The sequence below is a fragment of the Rana temporaria genome, unplaced genomic scaffold (genome assembly GCF_905171775.1).
Source record: "Rana temporaria unplaced genomic scaffold, aRanTem1.1, whole genome shotgun sequence".
Classification (NCBI taxonomy): Eukaryota; Metazoa; Chordata; class Amphibia; order Anura; family Ranidae; genus Rana; species Rana temporaria.
In genome coordinates, this window is record NW_024404616.1 from 10,179 (window position 1) to 33,107 (window position 22,929).

General features: G+C 51.1%; 1 protein-coding gene across 1 annotated transcript; it reads right to left on the reverse strand.

Moving 5' to 3' along the window:
* Window positions 1-272: 272 nt before the first annotated feature.
* On the reverse strand, window positions 273-22,269 carry LOC120922737 (amiloride-sensitive sodium channel subunit alpha-like; the record flags this gene model as incomplete). Its single annotated transcript, XM_040334778.1, has 5 exons — window positions 21,917-22,269; window positions 8,038-8,305; window positions 4,130-4,320; window positions 2,732-2,838; window positions 273-535 (listed from the first exon to the last, which is right to left on the reverse strand). Coding segments are annotated over exons 1-5 (1,137 nt in total), but the record flags the coding sequence as incomplete, so codon positions are not given.
* Window positions 22,270-22,929: the final 660 nt, after the last annotated feature.

Genomic DNA, 22,929 nt, shown 5'->3' on the forward strand with positions numbered 1-22,929 from the left:
GCCGGGAAGGAGAAGGGAGGCCAATGGGGGACACTTCCTGGATTGGATGAAGAGGTTGTCAGCGACACCCTTGTAGCTCTCTGAGCCAATAGCATTGTATGTGGATGTGGACCGGCCCATTATTAGATGGGGGAGGGGCCATCGGCAAACCTCTGATTTCTCTTACAGACCCAACTTCACAAATCAGAACCATGGAATCCATACCCAGAATGCTGACCAGGGGTCTCCAAACTACGGCCCTCCAGCTGCTGCAGAACTACACATCCCATGAGGTTCACAGGGATGATGGGAATTGTAGTTCCTGAACAACTGGAGGGCCGGAGACCATCAAAGCTTGACAATCGCACATTGCATTCTGATTGGTTCTCTACCTTTCTCATGCCAATGGAGGTCTCCACCCCGGGCTGGATGTTAAAGCCACTATCGTCCATGAAGGGCGGCTCGTTGTGCCCATGAACCAGGACCCGCGCCCCGGCAACGGAGGACAGGAGCGGGATGTAGTCGTGCTGCTCGGTGCGCAGGACGAGCGTCAAACCTACAAAGATAAAAGATTTATTGTGCGACCAATCAGAACGTCATAAACACAAAGTCTGCAAAATACATTGTTCATGAAAGGACAACATTGTTATACGGCCTTTCCGGACCCCCCGAGGATTTGGGGGCTGCCCTTCCCCCCTGGGGGCCCGGCACACACTTCTTATTGTTCGTTACGCATCGAAATTCGGATGAACTTTTCATAAGACCCCTTTCACACTGGAGCGGTTTCCAGGCGTCATTACGCCTGCAAAGCGACCCTAAACAGCCGTCTCTCCGATGTGGGGCCCCCCGAGGATCTCACACTGGAGCGTGCGCTAGCAGGACGGGAAAAAAAGTCCTGCCAGCCGCATCTTTGGAGCGGCGTGTTTACCCCTCCTCCACATTGAAATCAATGGGACACCGCGGCTATACCGTCAGCAAAGCGCCTCTGCAGGGGCCCCAGTGTGAAAGGGGCCTCAAGTATCCGAATTTACAAATCACAATAGTAACGAATCTCAACAAAAACAAAATAAAATTCAACAAACCAAATGATTCAAATTAAAAGGGAATTTAAAATTTGAACTGGAAACAAATAAATACAATAAGGAGAAAATGTGAAATGAGATGATAAAGGCTCAAGATAGAAAAAACCTTGCAGGGGTTCTAACACTACTCTGTCTATTCGGAGGGGACGCCATCCAGGGGTAGAAATATTCTGGTGATGTGTGGAGTTGGGCTTTACAATGGATGGCACAGGTAACCAATCAGAGAGGACGGCTCCACCTGTAATGCTGCCGTCTAAAAAAACAAGCTACCTTTTTTGTGAATGCTCCCCCTCCCCCAATGCTCTATACAGTACAGCCAGTGGAGGATGGTCCCATACAGGACTGTGTGGGAGGAGCACCCCCCCCCTCCCCCATCCAAACCATACCAGGCCATATGCCCTTAACATGGAGGGGTGCTTTGGGGCAGGGGGGCTCTATTACCACCCCAAAGCACCTCGTCTCCATGTTGATGGGGAAAAGGGCCTCTTCCCCACAACCCTGGCCAGTGGTTGTGGGGGTCTGTGAACCAAAAAAATAAAATTCTACTCGTGCTGAAGGCTCCTGCCATCTGACAGCTCCGTTGTCTGACAGTTTATAAATAACTTAACAGCGGGGTCACTCGGGCATGTCCCCAGGTGACCCCACCCCCTTGTGACCTCACTAGCCCAGCATGTCCCTTAGTTTTGTAAGATGGCGGGAGCCTTCAAGCACAAGCGGGTCTTTCTTTTTTTCGTGCCAGTGGTGTGGTGGGCGTGGTGATTGACAATGGATCTACATCGGGGACTTGTCAAAAACTTTTTTATGGTCAATGAGTACTAGGTACCCCATACTCATTTATATAGGGGGTGGGATCTGGGGGCCCCCTTGTTGAAGGGGGCTTCCAGTTCCGATAAGTCCCCCACCGGCCAGGGTTGTGGAGAAGAGGCCCCTGTCCCCATCAACATAGGGCAAAAGGTGCTTTGGGGCGGGGGCATGTGGCCTGGTATGGTTCAGGAGGGGGGCACTCGCTCGTCCTCTCCCTTTCCTGACCTGCCGGGTTGCTTGCATGGATAAGGGTCTGGTGTGGATTTTGGGGGCACCCACGCCATTTTGATTTAAATTAAATCCATACCAGACTGGAAGGGCCCGATATGTATTGGGGGGGGGGACCCCACAACGTTTTATTTCTAAATATTTTATTGCCGGAATTTTTTTATTTTTCGCTCAGCGGGGAGCGGAGGACTCGTCTGTGAAGGACGCGGGCGGCCGCTCACTTTTTTGTGCCCATTTATTATTGTTAATAAATACGCTGACTAGCGCCAGGCGTTAAATGTTTTCTGTACTAAAATACCGCAAGACTTCGTAAAATACTCACGCGGTATTTTAGTAGCTTTTTTTTTTTTGCTATAAAACATTTTGAAAAACTCATGGGCGGTATTTTATAGCTTTGTGAACGGAGCCCCCATCTCCACATGGACCGGTCACCCCGGGGGGGGGGGGGGGGGGGATGCAATTCCAGCATTGATAGTCCTCTGCAGGAAATCGCATTTATTGGAGAAGCTGCGCGGATCACCAGGAAGGAGATCAATGAGATTTATTGATTTTCCTGGAGATCCTCATTATCATCAGGAGATTGTCTTCAGGAGAAGTCGCTCACAATGTTACTTTGTTGCTCTAGAAAGGGAACTGACCGTTCTTTATCCCCGGCATGGAGGAGATCCACGTGCTGCTCTCGGAATGGTTGTGGTTGAAGGTGTAGCAGTTTCCGTAGATGGGATGGTGGAAATGTGTGTAGTTTCTGCATTCAGAGAAAGAAAAAGATTAATTTCCGGGTAGAAAAGCTCATAGAATACAAAACGTTCCCCGATTCCCGGAGGGGGCTAAAGCTGAGACGTACGGATCTCACAGGTGGAGGAGGGGAACATCCAGAGTGGGGAATTCTTTATGGAAAATCTATGCCGCACCTGCAAGGTTATCCCATTGGCCGCACCTGCAAGGTTATCCCATTGGCTGCACCTGCAAGGTTATCCCATTGGCCGCACCTGCAAGGTTATCCCATTGGCCGCACCTGCAAGGTTATCCCATTGGCCGCCCCTGGAAGGTTATCCCATTGGCCGCACCTGCAAGGTTTTCCTATTGGCCGGACCTGCAAGGTTATCCCATTGGCCGGACCTGCAAGGTTATCCCATTGGCCGCACCTGGAAGGTTATCCCATTGGCCGGACCTGGAAGGTTTTCCTATTGGCCAGACCTGGAAGGTTTTCCTATTGGCCAGACCTGGAAGGTTTTTCCATTGGCCAGACCTGGAAGGTTTTCCCATTGGCCAGACCTGGAAGGTTTTCCCATTGGCCAGACCTGGAAGGTTTTCCTATTGGCCGCACCTGCAAGGTTATCCCATTGGCCGGACCTGGAAGGTTGTCCTATTGGCCGGACCTGGAAGGTTTTTTCCTATTGGCCTTGCAATCTTATCTTCCGGTATTGATGTGGATGGAGGTGATCGGGTTCCGGAGGCCAAACCAGCCGTGGACAAGACTTGTGCTTCTATCGCACCCATGGAAAGTCCAGTTCACCTCCAACCCATTCACATTGTCAGTCTCATGCCCTGATGAAGTGGGAAGTTCTCTAGAAACATGTTGGCTGCTCCTTCGATTGTCCCCCTGACCTTTACCCTTTGTTATGTAGAGACGCAGGCACGGAATGCCATTACCCTTCTCTGTGTTACCGGTTGGCTTGCCCATCTGCAAAGATACCAGACCCAATACGGACATTTTCTCCTCACACTAAAGCTGAAGTATTTCTATTACTATCAGTCCCATATTAGAATGTGTAATGTTATCCGTTTCAGTGTGCTGCCATTAGCCCCACCCCTTACTCCGCATGGGCGGGGCTCAGTTTGGCATGGTTGCCCTGGGCACTGGATGCCCCGCCTCTTGCTCTGTATATCAGTATATTATGGATGTTGGCGGCTCATATCGGGCTGCGGTCGCGCGGCTCTTTAGTGGAATGCTGGGAGGCGAAGCTGCGACATTTTTACGTGATCTGAAATCGCAGTTTTCTAATAATTAATAATAATAATTCCGTCATACGCACCCGGTCTGCATGCAATGCTCCTCATTGAACCGACAAGCGAGGATAAAGTTTTCCAGCTGCTCAGTGGTGACATCGGCATCCTTGGGAACGCGGGCGAGGATATTTATATACTGGAAGCGATACCATTCCTGGACGGCGTCCACCCCCGAGCTGTACGTCTGGTAGAAGCAATCCCCTCCGGTCTTATTACACTGCGGGGAGGAGAAACAGAGAATCAGAATGTGCGATAATGGGGCCCCCGGGGGCCCCCAGGGACTCCCTCTCACCTTGCCACCCCTCTGAAATGTAATCCATAGTGAAAGGCTTTTCAGAGGGTGTTTGTCAGGTGGTGAGAAGGTGAAGCAAGTAGCGACCCGCCGCCCCCATCGCACGCATTTCCAAGGTGACTGCGGCACCATTCACTGAAATGGTCGTGTTTGGCAGGGGGGCGCCCCCTGAGACGCGGATTTCATTTTTGCCTCGGATGTGAAGCAAATGATTAAAGTAGAATTAATGGCAAAACCTTTTAGCATTGGATGGAGGGGGGGGGGGGGGATGAGGTGTAAAGGGGAACTCTGATGTAAGGGGGACACTGATGTAAGGGGTGCTCTGAGAACCCCGATTTACCTTAGTGTACTCACTCAGAGGCAGAAAAAGGGGGAGACTTAGTCCAGTCTGAATAATATGTCCGGGTCTCAGACAGTCTGAAATCCGGACGCATAAATCCAAACCTGAACTGTCCGGGTGAATGCCGAATAGGTGGCAACCCTCCCCCTAACCCCTAAAATTACCCCCTAACTCCTAACCTAACAAAAGAAAAAAAAAAGAAAAATAATAATAATAATAATAATAATAATAATAATAATAATAATAATACAAATAATAATAAAACAAGGATTGCCGCTCCAGCCTTTCATATCTGTTCCGGGAGCCCCGCCCTAATGGAGCCCCCAGGCGCCGCCCCCTGCACAAGCCTGAGGAAAGGAAAAGATCGGACGGCCGCACTCCATAGAAGGCGTCTTTATCGATATGAAGAAATAAAATCCAAATGCAGTCACTTCATGTAAAAGGAGGAACAGGGAGAACACCCAACGCGTTTCGCGCCCTGTTGTGTCGCTTAGTCACGGCTGAATAACTCAAGTTTGATCGTGGGTATTTACAGCAAAACTTCAACGTTTTAGTAACCAATCAGAAGTGGTCTCAGAGAGACCCGCCCACACAATCAAACTTGAGGGAAAACCCCAAAGATCGGAGACACCGGGGATAGGAAGTTGGAATTACAATGATAAATATGAAGGTCACCAAACCAAAGAGGATTATCGAATAAATATATATTAGACATGTTTATTTTTATTGTTTATCTCCTCCCACCGTGTACATCCATAATAAATAATGAAATATTAAAGTGGATGTCACAATGTAGAGAATACGATTTCCTATCATCTGTGCCCAGTCTTGCCATAAAGGGTTAATCCAGCTCTGAGCAATCCTCTTTATTGTTCAGTGAAATAAAACAGACTTCCAGATAAAGACCAAAGTCCTTGCTTGAGTGACAGGTTATTTACATATCTCGTGCACTAGCTTGCAGACATGCACCGCTTCCTTTCTATGTATATTCTGATGGCTGTTTACACTGAACTGTGGATCACCCCATATTTTGAAAACATTTAATCAAAACACAGGAAAGACAGCCAATCCTGCGAGAGCTGGAGAGGAGGAGGGGGGAGGGGGATGTGAATTGTGCACTTTACAGAAGCTGTGCATGTCTCCAAGCTAGTGCACGAGATATGTAAATAACCCGTCACTCAAGCAAGGACTTTGTTCTTTATCGGGAAGTCGGTTTTATTTCACTGAACAATAAAAAGAGGTTTACGTCCACTTTAAATCAAAATAAAGAGATCTTCTAATTGGACTTTAAAGGCCCAGAATTCTTTTTACCAAGTTTTGAAAAAAATATATATGAAATTTATTATAAATACGATATTTTATTATGCGCTTGTCTTGTATATTTATAATAAATTTCAGATATATATTTTCTCAAAACTTGGTAAAAAATTCTGTGCCTTAAAGTCCAATCAGAAGAGATCTCTTTCTTTTGACTCGAAATGTATGGATGCGGCACAGAGAACGAGACGTTTCCTTGTCTAGAATGAAATATTAACAACAATAATTTTCCAATTCCAAGGAATAGAGAATGAATAGTGGAAGATCGAATGTAAGGTGTAGAAAATGGTGACATAAAAGTTTTATTATTTCCTTACATTCGATCTTTCATGTACATTTCCCAATATCAATAAAGATTCTTCTATGGAGTGCGGCCGTCCAGGAGATTTTTCTTTCCATAAATAATGATAAGTAAATAAATAATAAATACATAAAATAAATGAATTGGCCCCAAAACAAAAATAAATAAAAGTGAATGAAAAAGCTGAAGAACAGCAACACATGAGATTTCTCTCTATTGGCTGATAAATAAAAAAAAGCTGCCAAAGCTCAAAAATGCTTTAGGCCCCTTTCAGACGTCCGCTCCGTTTACGGACTTGTAATGGTTCCCTATGGGATTGCGTCCGTTAGCGGATGGAGCATCCGCTTACGTCCGCAACCATCCGCGTCCGTCGGGATCCGCTTTTGCGAACGATTCCCCATAGGGGAGAGCGGAGGAGAGACAGGGCGGTCTCTGAACAGTGTGCGGGGACTGCCCTATCCGCCGACAGATCAGCGGGGGATGACGGATGATCCCGCTGAGCTTTGGCGGACACACGGAGCGGACACAAAAAACGGTCCGCTCCGTGTGAAAGGACCCTTAAAGAGGAAATAAAAAAAAAAACTCTGCAAGACAAAGGCATAATGAGCTAGTATGCAAATATGTACATTCTGTCCGGAGTTCCTCCTGAAGATGAGCAGTGCAGCTTCTGGAATGTGGGGGGGCCGGGTACCCCATGAGATCCAATGCATTGCTTCCTCTGCTGGTCTTAAAGGTTCATCTTTTATTTTTTAAATCGTTTCCTTTAATCTCGTGCATTGTGGGTTCACTTACTTTTTCCTTCCATTTCCCTTCTAAATGTTTTTTTTTCTTTGTCTGAATCTCTCACTTCACGTTTCTCCTCAGTAAGCTTCCCCCCCATCATCCGAACGGTGGAAAGTCATTTAGAACAGCTTACTGAGGAGGAAGGGGAAGTCAGAAATTCAGACAAGGAAAAAAAACCTTTAGAAGGGAAATGGAAGGAAAAAGTAAGTGAACCCACAATGCACAAGCTTAAAGGAAACGATTCAGAAAATAAAAAAATGAACCTTTACAGCCTCTTTATGAGGTTTGGTGATGTCACTTCTGTGCTGCTCACTCTTCTCATAGTTAGAGTTAGGTTAAAAAAAAAGACACAAGTCCATCAAGTTCAACCACAAAAACACAGTACAATCCCATATACACAATTCTATAGTCACAGCTGATCCAGAGGAAGGCAAAAAACCCCAGCAGAGCATGAGATCCAAATTTGCTACAGCAGGGAAAAATTCCTTCCTGATCCCCCGAGAGGCGATCGGATTTTCCCCGGGTCCCCCAGTTCTATTCTCTACATTCAGGAAAGACTCCGGACCTTTCTTATAGAAATCTTCTGATCTGATCCACCTTTGGAGGGAGTCTGTTCCACATTCACACCTCTTACTGTGAAGAATCCGTTCCGTATTTGGAGATGAAATCTCTTTTCCTCTAGACGTAAAGAGTGCCCCCTTGCTGGAGGCACCGACATAAGAAAACCAAAGCTCTGCCTCTACCAAGATGGCCGCCCCACACAGAGAACATGGTAAGTCAGTAATGGGGATAGACCGCGGACAATCCTGGTGACCGGTCCCCTTTTATCTCAGCTTTCCTCCTTACATTTCATTATTTTATCAGTGACTATTATTGATTATTGATGTACAAAGTCACTTACCAGTTTGAAGCCGATGTTCCAGTTCTGACGGTTGACTGGCATGGTGTCCCCCTCGGGCCCGGAATCTACACTTCGTGGCGCCCTGTGGGAACGTTCCTCAGCTGGGATCTTCTCCAGAGGGAATGGAAGCGGATCCTTGGCTTCCCGCCTCCTCCGGTTTGTGGGAACGCGGCCTTGGACCCCGGTCACATTGTACTGATAGAGGCTGAAGAGGAGCTGCTGGGTGTCTCTGTCCAGCTGGTCCAAGTCACTCAGGATAGAATGGTACCTGGGGGGAGGGGGGGCGAGAGATCGAAGTCAGGAAGATCGTATATTATAAGAAGAAAGCAACAAATTCAATCATAAAAATCAAATACTAAAGTCATTTGAATATTTTATAAAACCGTTTCCAATAGTGGGACTCCAGACACAAAGTCACATGACAAGACACATGACAAGACACGTGACAAGACACATGACATGACAAGACACAAGACAAGACACAAGACACATGACAAGACACGTGACAAGACACATGACACAAGACAAGACACAAGACACATGACAAGACACAAGACAAGACACAAGACACATGACAAGACACATGACATGACAAGACACAAGACAAGACACAAGACACATGACAAGACACAAGACAAGACACAAGACACATGACAAGACACATGACAAGACACAAGACACAAGACAAGACACATGACAAGACACAAGACAAGACACAAGACAAGACACATGACAAGACACATGACAAGACACATGACAAGACACAAGACACATGACAAGACACAAGACACATGACAAGACACATGACAAGACACATGACATGACAAGACACAAGACAAGACACATGACAAGACACATGACAAGACACATGACAAGACACAAGACACATGACAAGACACAAGACAAGACACAAGACAAGACACAAGACACAAGACAAGACACATGACAAGACAAGACACAAGACAAGACACATGACAAGACACATGACATGACAAGACACAAGACACAAGACACATGACACATGACAAGACAAGACACAAGACACATGACACATGACAAGACAAGACACAAGACAAGACACAAGACATGACACGACACAAGACAAGACACAAGACAAGACACAAGACAAGACACATGACAAGACACAAGACAAGACACATGACAAGACACAAGACACATGACACATGACATGACAAGACACAAGACAAGACACATGACATGACACGACACAAGACAAGACACAAGACAAGACACAAGACAAGACACATGACAAGACACATGACAAGACACAAGACAAGACACATGACACAAGACAAGACACATGACAAGACACATGACAAGACACATGACAAGACACATGACAAGACACATGACAAGACACATGACAAGAGACAAGACACAAGACAAGACACAAGACACAAGACAAGACACAAGACAAGACACAAGACAAGACACATGACAAGACACATGACAAGACACATGACAAGAGACAAGACACAAGACAAGACACAAGACACAAGACAAGACACATGACAAGACACAAGACAAGACACATGACAAGACACATGACAAGACACATGACAAGACACATGACAAGACACATGACAAGAGACAAGACACAAGACAAGACACAAGACACAAGACAAGACACAAGACAAGACACAAGACAAGACACAAGACACAAGACAAGACACATGACAAGACACATGACAAGACACATGACAAGACACATGACAAGACACAAGACAAGACACAAGACACAAGACAAGACACAAGACAAGTCACAAGACACAAGACAAGACACACGACAAGACACAAGACACATGACAAGACACAAGACAAGACACAAGACAAGTCACAAGACACATGACAAGACACACGACACGACACAAGACACATGACAAGTCACATGACAAGTCACATCCTTTGGATTTCAGTGGCCCCCGTTCCCTCTATGCGGAGAGGTGGCGGCACCACTGTCAGTCGCAGGACTTTGGGGGTCGCATTGGTGGAAAGGAACCTGTGTGGAATGTTTGCCCCTCAGTGTTGTAAGAACAGAGAATTCCGGTGAAGTTTTGGAAAATCGAAGGCATTGCGGTTATCACCAGAATGGAGGATGAAAGGAAATCTTCCCATGGTCACATGTTCTTATGACAACCAATGAGGGAAACTTTCCTACTTTGGGGAGATTTCCTCTCATTTCTTTTTATGTCTTCATGATAGGAAATTTGCCTCAATGGAACCCAAACAACAAACATCCCCAATCCCTGAATCCCCAATCCCTAAATCTCCGAATCTCCGAATCCCTAAATCTCCGAATCACAACACAAAAAAGGTTTGGACTTTACATACATTTTAAGGCTTTAAATATATCTTCATATAAATCACTGGGCAAAAGTTAACTTCTAGGTAGACTTGCACACAGGTGGTGAAAAAAAAGAAGCATGAAGGTGGTTCTATGGCAGGTAGGTGGTTCTATGGCGGGTAGGTGGTTCTATGGCACACACCTCCCTGATGGTATAGCATAATGAGGTATCTGCCTGGATTTCTCACTATTGAGGACACCATTCATCCTGACCAAATCTCCATTTGCAGAAATACAGCCCCAAACCTGCAAGGATCATCCACCATGCTTCACAGTTGGCTGCAGACACTCATTATTGTACCACTTTCCATCCTTTCCTCAACAAACTGCCTCCTGCTACAAATATTTCACATTGTGACTCCTCAGTCCAGATCACCTGCTGCCATTTTCTGCCCCCCAATTCCTGTATAGTTGAGTGGCCAAGTCTCTTTCCACGTAGGAGGCTTTTTGGCCGCAATTCTTCCATAAAGACCACTTCTGGCCACACTTCTCCAGACAGTAGATGGGGTACCTGGATCCCAATGGTTTCCTCCAGACAGTAGATGGGGGTACCTGGGTCCCACTGGTTTCCTCCAGACAGTAGATGGGGTACCTGGATCCCACTGGTTTCCTCCAGACAGTAGATGGGGGTACCTGGGTCTCACTGGTTTCCTCCAGGCAGTAGATGGGGTACCTGGATCCCACTGGTTTCCTCCAGACTTCTCTGGACAGTAGATGGGGGTACCTGGATCCCACTGGTTTCCTCCAGACAGTAGATGGGGGTACCTGGGTCTCACTGGTTTCCTCCAGACAGTAGATGGGTGTACCTGGGTCCCACTGGTTTCCTCCAGACTTCTCTGGACAGTAGATGGGGGTACCTAGGTCCCACTGGTTTCCTCCAGACTTCTCTGGACAGTAGATGGGGGTACCTGGGTCCCACTGGTTTCCTCCAGACAGTAGATGGGGGTACCTGGGTCCCACTGGTTTCCTCCAGACTTCTCCAGACAGTAGATGGGTGTACCTGGGTCCCACTGGTTTCCTCCAGACTTCTCTGGACAGTAGATGGGTGTACCTGGGTCCCACTGGTTTCCTCCAGACTTCTCTGGACAGTAGATGGGGGTACCTATGTCCCACTGGTTTCCTCCAGACTTCTCTGGACAGTAGATGGGGGTACCTGGATCCCACTGGTTTCCTCCAGACAGTAGATGGGGGTACCTGGGTCTCACTGGTTTCCTCCAGACAGTAGATGGGGTACCTGGGTCCCACTGGTTTCCTCCAGACAGTAGATGGGGTACCTGGGTCCCACTGGTTTCCTTCAGACAGTAGATGGGGTACCTGGGTCCCACTGGTTTCCTCCAGACAGTAGATGGGGTACCTGGGTCCCACTGGTTTCCTCCAGACAGTAGATGGGGTACCTGGGTCCCACTGGTTTCCTCCAGACAGTAGATGGGGGTACCTGGGTCCCACTGGTTTCCTCCAGACAGTAGATGGGGGTACCTGGGTCCCACTGGTTTCCTCCAGACAGTAGATGGGGGTACCTGGGTCCCACTGGTTTCCTCCAGACAGTAGATGGGGGTACCTGGGTCCCACTGGTTTCCTCCAGACAGTAGATGGGGGTACCTGGGTCCCACTGGTTTCCTCCAGACAGTAGATGGGGGTACCTGGGTCCCACTGGTTTCCTCCAGACAGTAGATGGGGGTACCTGGGTCCCACTGGTTTCCTCCAGACAGTAGATGGGGGTACCTGGGTCCCACTGGTTTCCTCCAGACAGTAGATGGGGGTACCTGGGTCTCACTGGTTTCCTCCAGACAGTAGATGGGGTACCTGGGTCCCACTGGTTTCCTCCAGACAGTAGATGGGGGTACCTGGGTCCCACTGGTTTCCTCCAGACAGTAGATGGGGGTACCTGGGTCCCACTGGTTTCCTCCAGACAGTAGATGGGGGTACCTGGGTCCCACTGGTTTCCTCCAGACAGTAGATGGGGTACCTGGATCCCACTGGTTTCCTCCAGGCAGTAGATGGGGGTACCTGGGTCTCACTGGTTTCCTCCAGGCAGTAGATGGGGTACCTGGATCCCACTGGTTTCCTCCAGACTTCTCTGGACAGTAGATGGGGTACCTGGGTCCCACTGGTTTCCTCCAGACTTCTCCAGACAGTAGATGGGGGTACCTGGGTCCCACTGGTTTCCTCCAGACTTCTCTGGACAGTAGATGGGGGTACTTGGATCCCACTGGTTTCCTCCAGACAGTAGATGGGGGTACCTGGGTCTCACTGGTTTCCTCCAGACAGTAGATGGGGTACCTGGGTCCCACTGGTTTCCTCCAGACAGTAGATGGGGGTACCTGGGTCCCACTGGTTTCCTCCAGACAGTAGATGGGGGTACCTGGGTCCCACTGGTTTCCTCCAGACAGTAGATGGGGGTACCTGGGTCCCACTGGTTTCCTCCAGACAGTAGATGGGGTACCTGGGTCCCACTGGTTTCCTCCAGACAGTAGATGGGGGTACCTGGGTCTCACTGGTTTCCTCCAGGCAGTAGATGGGGTACCTGGATCCCACTGGTTTCCTCCAGACTTCTCTGGACAGTAGATGGGGGTACCTGGATCCCACTGGTTTCCTCCAGACAGTAGATGGGGGTACCTGGGTCTCACTGGTTTCCTCCAGACAGTAGATGGGTGTACCTGAGTCTCACTGGTTTCCTCCAGACAGTAGATGGGTGTACCTGGGTCCCACTGGTTTCCTCCAGACTTCTCTGGACAGTAGATGGGGTACCTGGGTCCCACTGGTTTCCTCCAGACTTCTCCAGACAGTAGATGGGGGTACCTGGGTCCAACTGGTTTCCTCCAGACTTCTCTGGACAGTAGATGGGGGTACCTGGGTCCCACTGGTTTCCTCCAGACTTCTCTGGACAGTAGATGGGGGTACCTGGGTCCCACTGGTTTCCTCCAGACTTCTCTGGACAGTAGATGGGGGTACCTGGATCCCACTGGTTTCCTCCAGACAGTAGATGGGGGTACCTGGGTCCCACTGGTTTCCTCCAGACAGTAGATGGGGGTACCTGGGTCCCACTGGTTTCCTCCAGACAGTAGATGGGGGTACCTGGGTCCCACTGGTTTCCTCCAGACAGTAGATGGGGGTACCTGGGTCCCACTGGTTTCCTCCAGACAGTAGATGGGGGTACCTGGGTCCCACTGGTTTCCTCCAGACAGTAGATGGGGGTACCTGGGTCCCACTGGTTTCCTCCAGACAGTAGATGGGGGTACCTGGGTCCCACTGGTTTCCTCCAGACAGTAGATGGGGTACCTGGGTCCCATCAGACTTCTCCAGGCAGTAGATGGGGGTACCTGGGTCCCACTGGTTTACTCCAGGCAGTAGATGGGGTACCTGGGTCCCATCAGACTTCTCCAGGCAGTAGATGGGGGTACCTGGGTCCCATCAGACTTCTCCAGGCAGTAGATGGGGTACCTGGGTCCCACTGGTTTCCTCCAGACAGTAGATGGGGGTACCTGGGTCCCACTGGTTTCCTCCAGACAGTAGATGGGGGTACCTGGGTCCCACTGGTTTCCTCCAGACAGTAGATGGGGGTACCTGGGTCCCACTGGTTTCCTCCAGACAGTAGATGGGGTACCTGGATCCCACTGGTTTCCTCCAGGCAGTAGATGGGGGTACCTGGGTCTCACTGGTTTCCTCCAGGCAGTAGATGGGGTACCTGGATCCCACTGGTTTCCTCCAGACTTCTCTGGACAGTAGATGGGGGTACCTGGATCCCACTGGTTTCCTCCAGACAGTAGATGGGGGTACCTGGGTCTCACTGGTTTCCTCCAGACAGTAGATGGGTGTACCTGGGTCCCACTGGTTTCCTCCAGACTTCTCTGGACAGTAGATGGGGTACCTGGGTCCCACTGGTTTCCTCCAGACTTCTCCAGACAGTAGATGGGGGTACCTGGGTCCCACTGGTTTCCTCCAGACTTCTCTGGACAGTAGATGGGGGTACTTGGATCCCACTGGTTTCCTCCAGACAGTAGATGGGGGTACCTGGGTCTCACTGGTTTCCTCCAGACTTCTCTGGACAGTAGATGGGGGTACCTGGATCCCACTGGTTTCCTCCAGACAGTAGATGGGGGTACCTGGGTCCCACTGGTTTCCTCCAGACAGTAGATGGGGGTACCTGGGTCCCACTGATTTCCTCCAGAGAGTAGATGGGGGTACCTGGGTCCCACTGATTTCCTCCAGACAGTAGATGGGGGTACCTGGGTCCCACTGGTTTCCTCCAGACAGTAGATGGGGGTACCTGGGTCCCACTGGTTTCCTCCAGACAGTAGATGGGGGTACCTGGGTCCCACTGGTTTCCTCCAGACAGTAGATGGGGGTACCTGGGTCCCACTGGTTTCCTCCAGACAGTAGATGGGGTACCTGGGTCCCACTGGTTTCCTCCAGACAGTAGATGGGGGTACCTGGGTCTCACTGGTTTCCTCCAGGCAGTAGATGGGGTACCTGGATCCCACTGGTTTCCTCCAGACTTCTCTGGACAGTAGATGGGGGTACCTGGGTCTCACTGGTTTCCTCCAGACAGTAGATGGGTGTACCTGGGTCTCACTGGTTTCCTCCAGACAGTAGATGGGTGTACCTGGGTCCCACTGGTTTCCTCCAGACTTCTCTGCACAGTAGATGGGGGTACCTGGGTCCAACTGGTTTCCTCCAGACTTCTCTGGACAGTAGATGGGGGTACCTGGGTCCCACTGGTTTCCTCCAGACTTCTCTGGACAGTAGATGGGGGTACCTGGGTCCCACTGGTTTCCTCCAGACTTCTCTGGACAGTAGATGGGGGTACCTGGATCCCACTGGTTTCCTCCAGACAGTAGATGGGGGTACCTGGGTCCCACTGGTTTCCTCCAGACAGTAGATGGGGGTACCTGGGTCCCACTGGTTTCCTCCAGACAGTAGATGGGGGTACCTGGGTCCCACTGGTTTCCTCCAGACAGTAGATGGGGGTACCTGGGTCCCACTGGTTTCCTCCAGACAGTAGATGGGGTACCTGGGTCCCACTGGTTTCCTCCAGACAGTAGATGGGGGTACCTGGGTCCCATCAGACAGTAGATGGGGGTACCTGGGTCCCATCAGACTTCTCCAGGCAGTAGATGGGGGTACCTGGGTCCCACTGGTTTACTCCAGGCAGTAGATGGGGTACCTGGGTCCCATCAGACTTCTCCAGGCAGTAGATGGGGGTACCTGGGTCCCATCAGACTTCTCCAGGCAGTAGATGGGGTACCTGGGTCCCACTGGTTTCCTCCAGACAGTAGATGGGGGTACCTGGGTCCCACTGGTTTCCTCCAGACAGTAGATGGGGTACCTGGGTCCCACTGGTTTCCTCCAGACAGTAGATGGGGGTACCTGGGTCCCACTGGTTTCCTCCAGACAGTAGATGGGGTACCTTGGTCCCACCAGACTTCTCCAGGCAGTAGATGGGGGTACCTGGGTCCCATCAGACTTCTCCAGGCAGTAGATGGGGTACCTGGGTCCCACTGGTTTCCTCCAGGCAGTAGATGGGGGTACCTGGGTCCCACTGGTTTCCTCCAGACAGTAGATGGGGGTACCTGGGTCCCACTGGTTTCCTCCAGACTTCTCTGGACAGTAGATGGGGGTACCTAGGTCCCACTGGTTTCCTCCAGACTTCTCTGGACAGTAGATGGGGTACCTGGGTCCCACTGGTTTCCTCCAGACTTCTCCAGACAGTAGATGGGGGTACCTGGGTCCAACTGGTTTCCTCCAGACTTCTCTGGACAGTAGATGGGGGTACCTGGGTCCCACTGGTTTCCTCCAGACAGTAGATGGGGGTACCTGGGTCCCACTGGTTTTCTCCAGACAGTAGATGGGGGTACCTGGGTCCCACTGGTTTCCTCCAGACAGTAGATGGGGGTACCTGGGTCCCACTGGTTTCCTCCAGACAGTAGATGGGGGTACCTGGGTCCCACTGGTTTTTCTCCAGACAGTAGATGGGGTACCTGGATCCCACTGGTTTCCTCCAGACAGTAGATGGGGGTACCTGGGTCCCACTGGTTTCCTCCAGACAGTAGATGGGGTACCAGGATCCCACTGGTTTCCTCCAGACAGTAGATGGGGTACCTGGGTCCCACCAGACATCTCCAGGCAGTAGATGGGGGTACCTGGGTCCCATCAGATTTCTCCAGACAGTAGATGGGGTACCTGGGTCCCATCAGACTTCTCCAGGCAGTAGATGGGGTACCTGGGTCCCATCAGACTTCTCCAGGCAGTAGATGGGGTACCTGGGTCCCATCAGACTTCTCCAGGCAGTAGATGGGGTACCTGGGTCCCACTGGTTTCCTCCAGGCAGTAGATGGGGGTACCTGGGTCCCACTGGTTTTTCTCCAGACAGTAGATGGGGTACCTGGATCCCACTGGTTTCCTCCAGACAGTAGATGGGGGTACCTGGGTCCCACTGGTTTCCTCCAGACAGTAGATGGGGTACCAGGATCCCACTGGTTTCCTCCAGACAGTAGATGGGGTACCTTGGTCCCACCAGACTTCTCCAGACAGTAGATGGGGTACCTGGATCCCACTGGTTTCCTCCAGACAGTAGATGGGGGTACCTGGGTCCCACCAGACATCTCCAGGCAGTAGATGGGGGTACCTGGGTCCCATCAGACTTCTCCAGGCAGTAGATGGGGTACCTGGGTCCCATCAGACTTCTCCAGGCAGTAGATGGGGGTACCTGGGTCCCATCAGACTTCTCCAGGCAGTAGATGGGGTACCTGGGTCCCACTGGTTTCCTCCAGGCAGTAGATGGGGGTACCTGGGTCCCACTGGTTTCCTCCAGACAGTAGATGGGGGTACCTGGGTCCCACTGGTTTCCTCCAGACAGTAGATGGGGGTACCTGGGTCCCACTGGTTTCCTCCAGGCAGTAGATGGGGGTACCTGGGTCCCACTGGTTTCCTCCAGACAGTAGATGGGGTACCTGGGTCCCACTGGTTTCCTCCAGACAATAGATGGGGTACCTGGGTCCCACTGGTTTCCTCCAGACAGTAGATGGGGGTACCTGGGTCCCACTGGTTTCCTCCAGACAGTAGATGGGGTACCTTGGTCCCACCAGACTTCTCCAGGCAGTAGATGGGGGTACCTGGGTCCCATCAGACTTCTCCAGGCAGTAGATGGGGTACCTGGGTCCCACTGGTTTCCTCCAGGCAGTAGATGGGGGTACCTGGGTCCCACTGGTTTCCTCCAGACAGTAGATGGGGTACCTGGGTCCCACTGGTTTCCTCCAGACAGTAGATGGGGGTACCTGGGTCCCACTGGTTTCCTCCACAGTAGATGGGGTACCTGGGTCCCACTGGTTTCCTCCAGACAGTAGATGGGGTACCTGGGTCCCACTGGTTTCCTCCAGACAGTAGATGGGGGTACCTGGGTCCCACTGGTTTCCTCCAGACAGTAGATGGGGTACCTTGGTCCCACCAGACTTCTCCAGGCAGTAGATGGGGGTACCTGGGTCCCATCAGACTTCTCCAGGCAGTAGATGGGGTACCTGGGTCCCACTGGTTTCCTCCAGACAGTAGATGGGGGTACCTGGGTCCCACTGGTTTTCTCCAGGCAGTAGATGGGGTACCTGGGTCCCACTGGTTTCCTCCAGGCAGTAGATGGGGTACCTGGGTCCCACTGGTTTCCTCCAGACAGTAGATGGGGGTACCTGGGTCCCACTGGTTTTCTCCAGGCAGTAGATGGGGTACCTGGGTCCCACTGGTTTCCTCCAGGCAGTAGATGGGGGTACCTGGGTCCCACTGGTTTCCTCCAGACAGTAGATGGGGGTACCTGGGTCCCACTGGTTTTCTCCAGGCAGTAGATGGGGTACCTGGGTCCCACTGGTTTCCTCCAGACAGTAGATGGGGGTACCTGGGTCCCACTGGTTTCCTCCAGACAGTAGATGGGGTACCTTGGTCCCACTGGTTTCCTCCAGACAGTAGATGGGGGTACCTGGGTCCCACTGGTTTCCTCCAGACAGTAGATGGGGGTACCTGGGTCCCACTGGTTTCCTCCAGACAGTAGATGGGGGTACCTGGGTCCCACTGGTTTCCTCCAGACAGTAGATGGGGGTACCTGGGTCCCACTGGTTTCCTCCAGGCAGTAGATGGGGGTACCTGGGTCCCACTGGTTTCCTCCAGACAGTAGATGGGGTACCTGGGTCCCACTGGTTTCCTCCAGACAATAGATGGGGTACCTGGGTCCCACTGGTTTCCTCCAGACAGTAGATGGGGGTACCTGGGTCCCACTGGTTTCCTCCAGACAGTAGATGGGGTACCTTGGTCCCACCTGGCTTCTCCAGGCAGTAGATGGGGGTACCTGGGTCCCATCAGACTTCTCCAGGCAGTAGATGGGGTACCTGGGTCCCACTGGTTTCCTCCAGGCAGTAGATGGGGGTACCTGGGTCCCACTGGTTTCCTCCAGACAGTAGATGGGGTACCTGGGTCCCACTGGTTTCCTCCAGACAGTAGATGGGGGTACCTGGGTCCCACTGGTTTCCTCCACAGTAGATGGGGTACCTGGGTCCCACTGGTTTCCTCCAGACAGTAGATGGGGTACCTGGGTCCCACTGGTTTCCTCCAGACAGTAGATGGGGGTACCTGGGTCCCACTGGTTTCCTCCAGACAGTAGATGGGGTACCTTGGTCCCACCAGACTTCTCCAGGCAGTAGATGGGGGTACCTGGGTCCCATCAGACTTCTCCAGGCAGTAGATGGGGTACCTGGGTCCCACTGGTTTCCTCCAGACAGTAGATGGGGGTACCTGGGTCCCACTGGTTTCCTCCAGGCAGTAGATGGGGTACCTGGGTCCCACTGGTTTCCTCCAGGCAGTAGATGGGGTACCTGGGTCCCACTGGTTTCCTCCAGACAGTAGATGGGGGTACCTGGGTCCCACTGGTTTCCTCCAGGCAGTAGATGGGGTACCTGGGTCCCACTGGTTTCCTCCAGGCAGTAGATGGGGGTACCTGGGTCCCACTGGTTTCCTCCAGACAGTAGATGGGGGTACCTGGGTCCCACTGGTTTTCTCCAGGCAGTAGATGGGGTACCTGGGTCCCACTGGTTTCCTCCAGACAGTAGATGGGGGTACCTGGGTCCCACTGGTTTCCTCCAGACAGTAGATGGGGTACCTTGGTCCCACTGGTTTCCTCCAGACAGTAGATGGGGGTACCTGGGTCCCACTGGTTTCCTCCAGACAGTAGATGGGGGTACCTGGGTCCCACTGGTTTCCTCCAGACAGTAGATGGGGTACCTTGGTCCCACCAGACTTCTCCAGACAGTAGATGGGGTACCTGGATCCCACTGGTTTCCTCCAGTTCTGTGCTGGACATCTTCCGATGTGGAAGGGAAGAAAGCCTGATGTGTCTCATTTGCTACCCCCAAACATCCAGCCAATGTCATTAGGAACTATCTTCAGTATAAAGGAGGAGTCCTGGAAGTGATCATTTGGCCCCCACAGAGCCCTGATCTCTCCATCATGGAGTCTGTCTGGGATGAAGGATTGGAGGCGGTCGACATCCACAGAAGATCTGTGCTGAGTTCTCCAAGATCTACAAAGAACTACCTACCCGCCAGAGAACAACCTACCCGCCGAAGAACAACCTACCCGCCAGAGAACAACCTACCCGCCGAAGAACAACCTACCCGCCAGAGAACAACCTACCCGCCAGAGAACAACCTACCCGCCGAAGAACAACCTACCCGCCAGAGAACAACCTACCCGCCAGAGAACAACCTACCCGCCAGAGAACAACCTACCCGCCGAAGAACAACCTACCCGCCAGAGAACAACCTACCCGCCAGAGAACAACCTACCCGCCAGAGAACAACCTACCCGCCGAAGAACAACCTACCCGCCAGAGAACAACCTACCCGCCGAAGAACAACCTACCCGCCAGAGAACAACCTACCCGCCGAAGAACAACCTACCTGCCAGAGAACAACCTACCCGCCAGAGAACAACCTACCTGTTGAGTTCCTTAGAAGAGAAGTATGGGGTTTACTTTTTTTTTGGATTCCTACTTCCCTCGGTGGATGGATCATCTGTCCCCCGGCGTCTCTGCACCGATAACTGAGCAACTGAACATCTCTGATCGCTCAGTTCTCACAGATCCCAGAGAGGAAAGCTGCTGACTGTGAGTCGGCGTCTTTCCTCTGCTTCCGATCGGTGGAGGGGCGGGGGGAGCGGCTCGCTGAGACGGCCATCAATCAAGGCAGCTGGTGGATCCCAACTTGGAAGTCGGGATCCACCAGGATGACACTCAGCCCCGACGGATGACAGCGGACTTCAGATCTCCACTAAAAACGGGTCACAGGAGGGAAAAACAAATTGCACTCCAGAGGAGAAGCCCGGCCTAAAAAGCTCAGGCTGGACTTCTCCTTTAACCACTTAAGGACCGCCTCCTGCACATATACATCAGCAGAATGGCACGGCTGGGCACAATCACGTACAGGTAAGTCCCCTTTAAGTGCCCAGCCATGGGTCGCGTGCGCACTTCCGACCCGGTAAAAAGCTCCGTGGCCGCGGGACCCGCGGACCTGATCGCCACCGGTGTCCCGCGATCGGTCCCCGGAGCTGAAGAACGGGGAGAGGTGAGTGTAAACACTGTGGCAGCCTCACTGATCGTCTGTATAAGGAACGACGATCACTGACGTCACACGTCCAGCCCCGCCCCCCTACAGTTAGAAACACATATGAGGTCACACTTAACCCCTTCAGCGCCCCCTGTGGTTAACTCCTGAACTGCAATTGTCATTTTCACAGTAATCAGTGCATTTTTATAGCACTTTTTGCTGTATGAATGACAATGGTCCCTAAAATGTGTCAAAATTGTCTGATGTGTCCGCCGCAATGTCGCAGTCACGAAAAAAAAAAAAAAAAAGCTGATCGCCGCCATTCGTTGGAAAAAAATAATTATTAATAAAAATGCAATAAAACTATCCCCTATTTTGCAAACGCTATAACTTTTGCGCAAACCAATCGTTAAATGCTTTTTGCGATTTTTTTTACCAAAAACAGGTAGAAGAATACGTATCGGCCTAAACTGAGGAAAAAATAGTTTTTTTTTTATATATTTTGGGGGATATTTATTATAGAAAAAAAAAGTAAAAAATGTTGAATTTTTTTTTCAAAATTGTCGCTCTATTTTTATTTATAGCGCAAAAAATAAAAACCGCAGAGGTGATCAAATACCACCAAAAGAAAGCTCTATTTGTGGGGAAAAAAGGACACCAATTTTGTTTGGGAGCCACGTCGCACGACCGCGCAATTGTCAGTTAAAGCGACGCAGCGCCGAATCGCAAAAAAGGGGAAAGGTCGTTTAGCTGCATACAACCTATGGGGGACAACCTACGGGGGACAACCTACGGGGGACAACCTACGGGGACAACCTACGGGGGACAACCTGTGGGCGACAACCTGTGGGCGACAACCTACGGGCGACAACCTATGGGCGACAACCTATGGGGTCATTGGCTCATCTATGGACCAAGAAATAAAATGGAGCCTCACCTGTACGGGTTCAAGGTGCACACGGTCACAGCCGGGAACAGGAGGCGGTCGGAGTTGACGTTGACATTAATGCTCACCGGGTAACTGAAATATTGTCCGAAGAGAAGTCCGAACTGCCAGTACATGAGGCCGAAGGTGACCAGGAAGAGGACCAACCAGAAGGCGGTTTTCATGCGGTTGTTTCGGGAACACACCAGCCGGATGGCGCCATGAATGGTGGTATTATTACAGAAGAACTCGAAGAGTTCCCGATATGATGAATAGAACTCGATGAGACCTTCCTTCTCCCTCTTCACCTCCTCCGCCATCCTGGAGACACAAAACACAAATTACTAAGAAGCGCCGGCCTGTAGAACATCTCTATTATCTTCTAACAACCCCTCCCCCTCCCAAGACTCGCATGCGATTTCTCACTCTCCGGTACCGAAGATCCGGAATCTTTCAGCGACTCGGATCCGAGAAGACGAATCTCGGAGGAAAGATGCGATTCGGGTCTCGTAGTGGAACGGCGCAGAGCCCCGAATCTCGCTGCAAACTCCGCCCATTTATATTCTTTGTTACCATTGAGAAATCCAATCCATAGAAAGGAAGGCGATTTGTGAATCATCTCCGCAATGATTGTGATTGGAGGATATTTATAGAGATAATGAGGGATCCGCCGTGCCGGAGATTCCAGGTCACATCTGGGAGTGTCCCACAGAATGGAGGAATTCCACCAATAGGAGATCATTACAGCAACTCTGTGTATCCCGGACCTGCGAGATCCTCTACCAGCTGGAAATCACTGGACAGGCGCCGCTACTACACTGCTACTACATCCCTACTACATCCCTACTACACCGCTACTACACCGCTACTACACCCCTACTACAACGCTACTACACCGCTACTACACCGCTACTACACCGCTACTACAACGCTACCACACCGCTACTACACCCCTACTACTACACCGCTACTACACCCCTACTACACCCCTACTACACCCCTACTACACCGCTACTACACCCCTA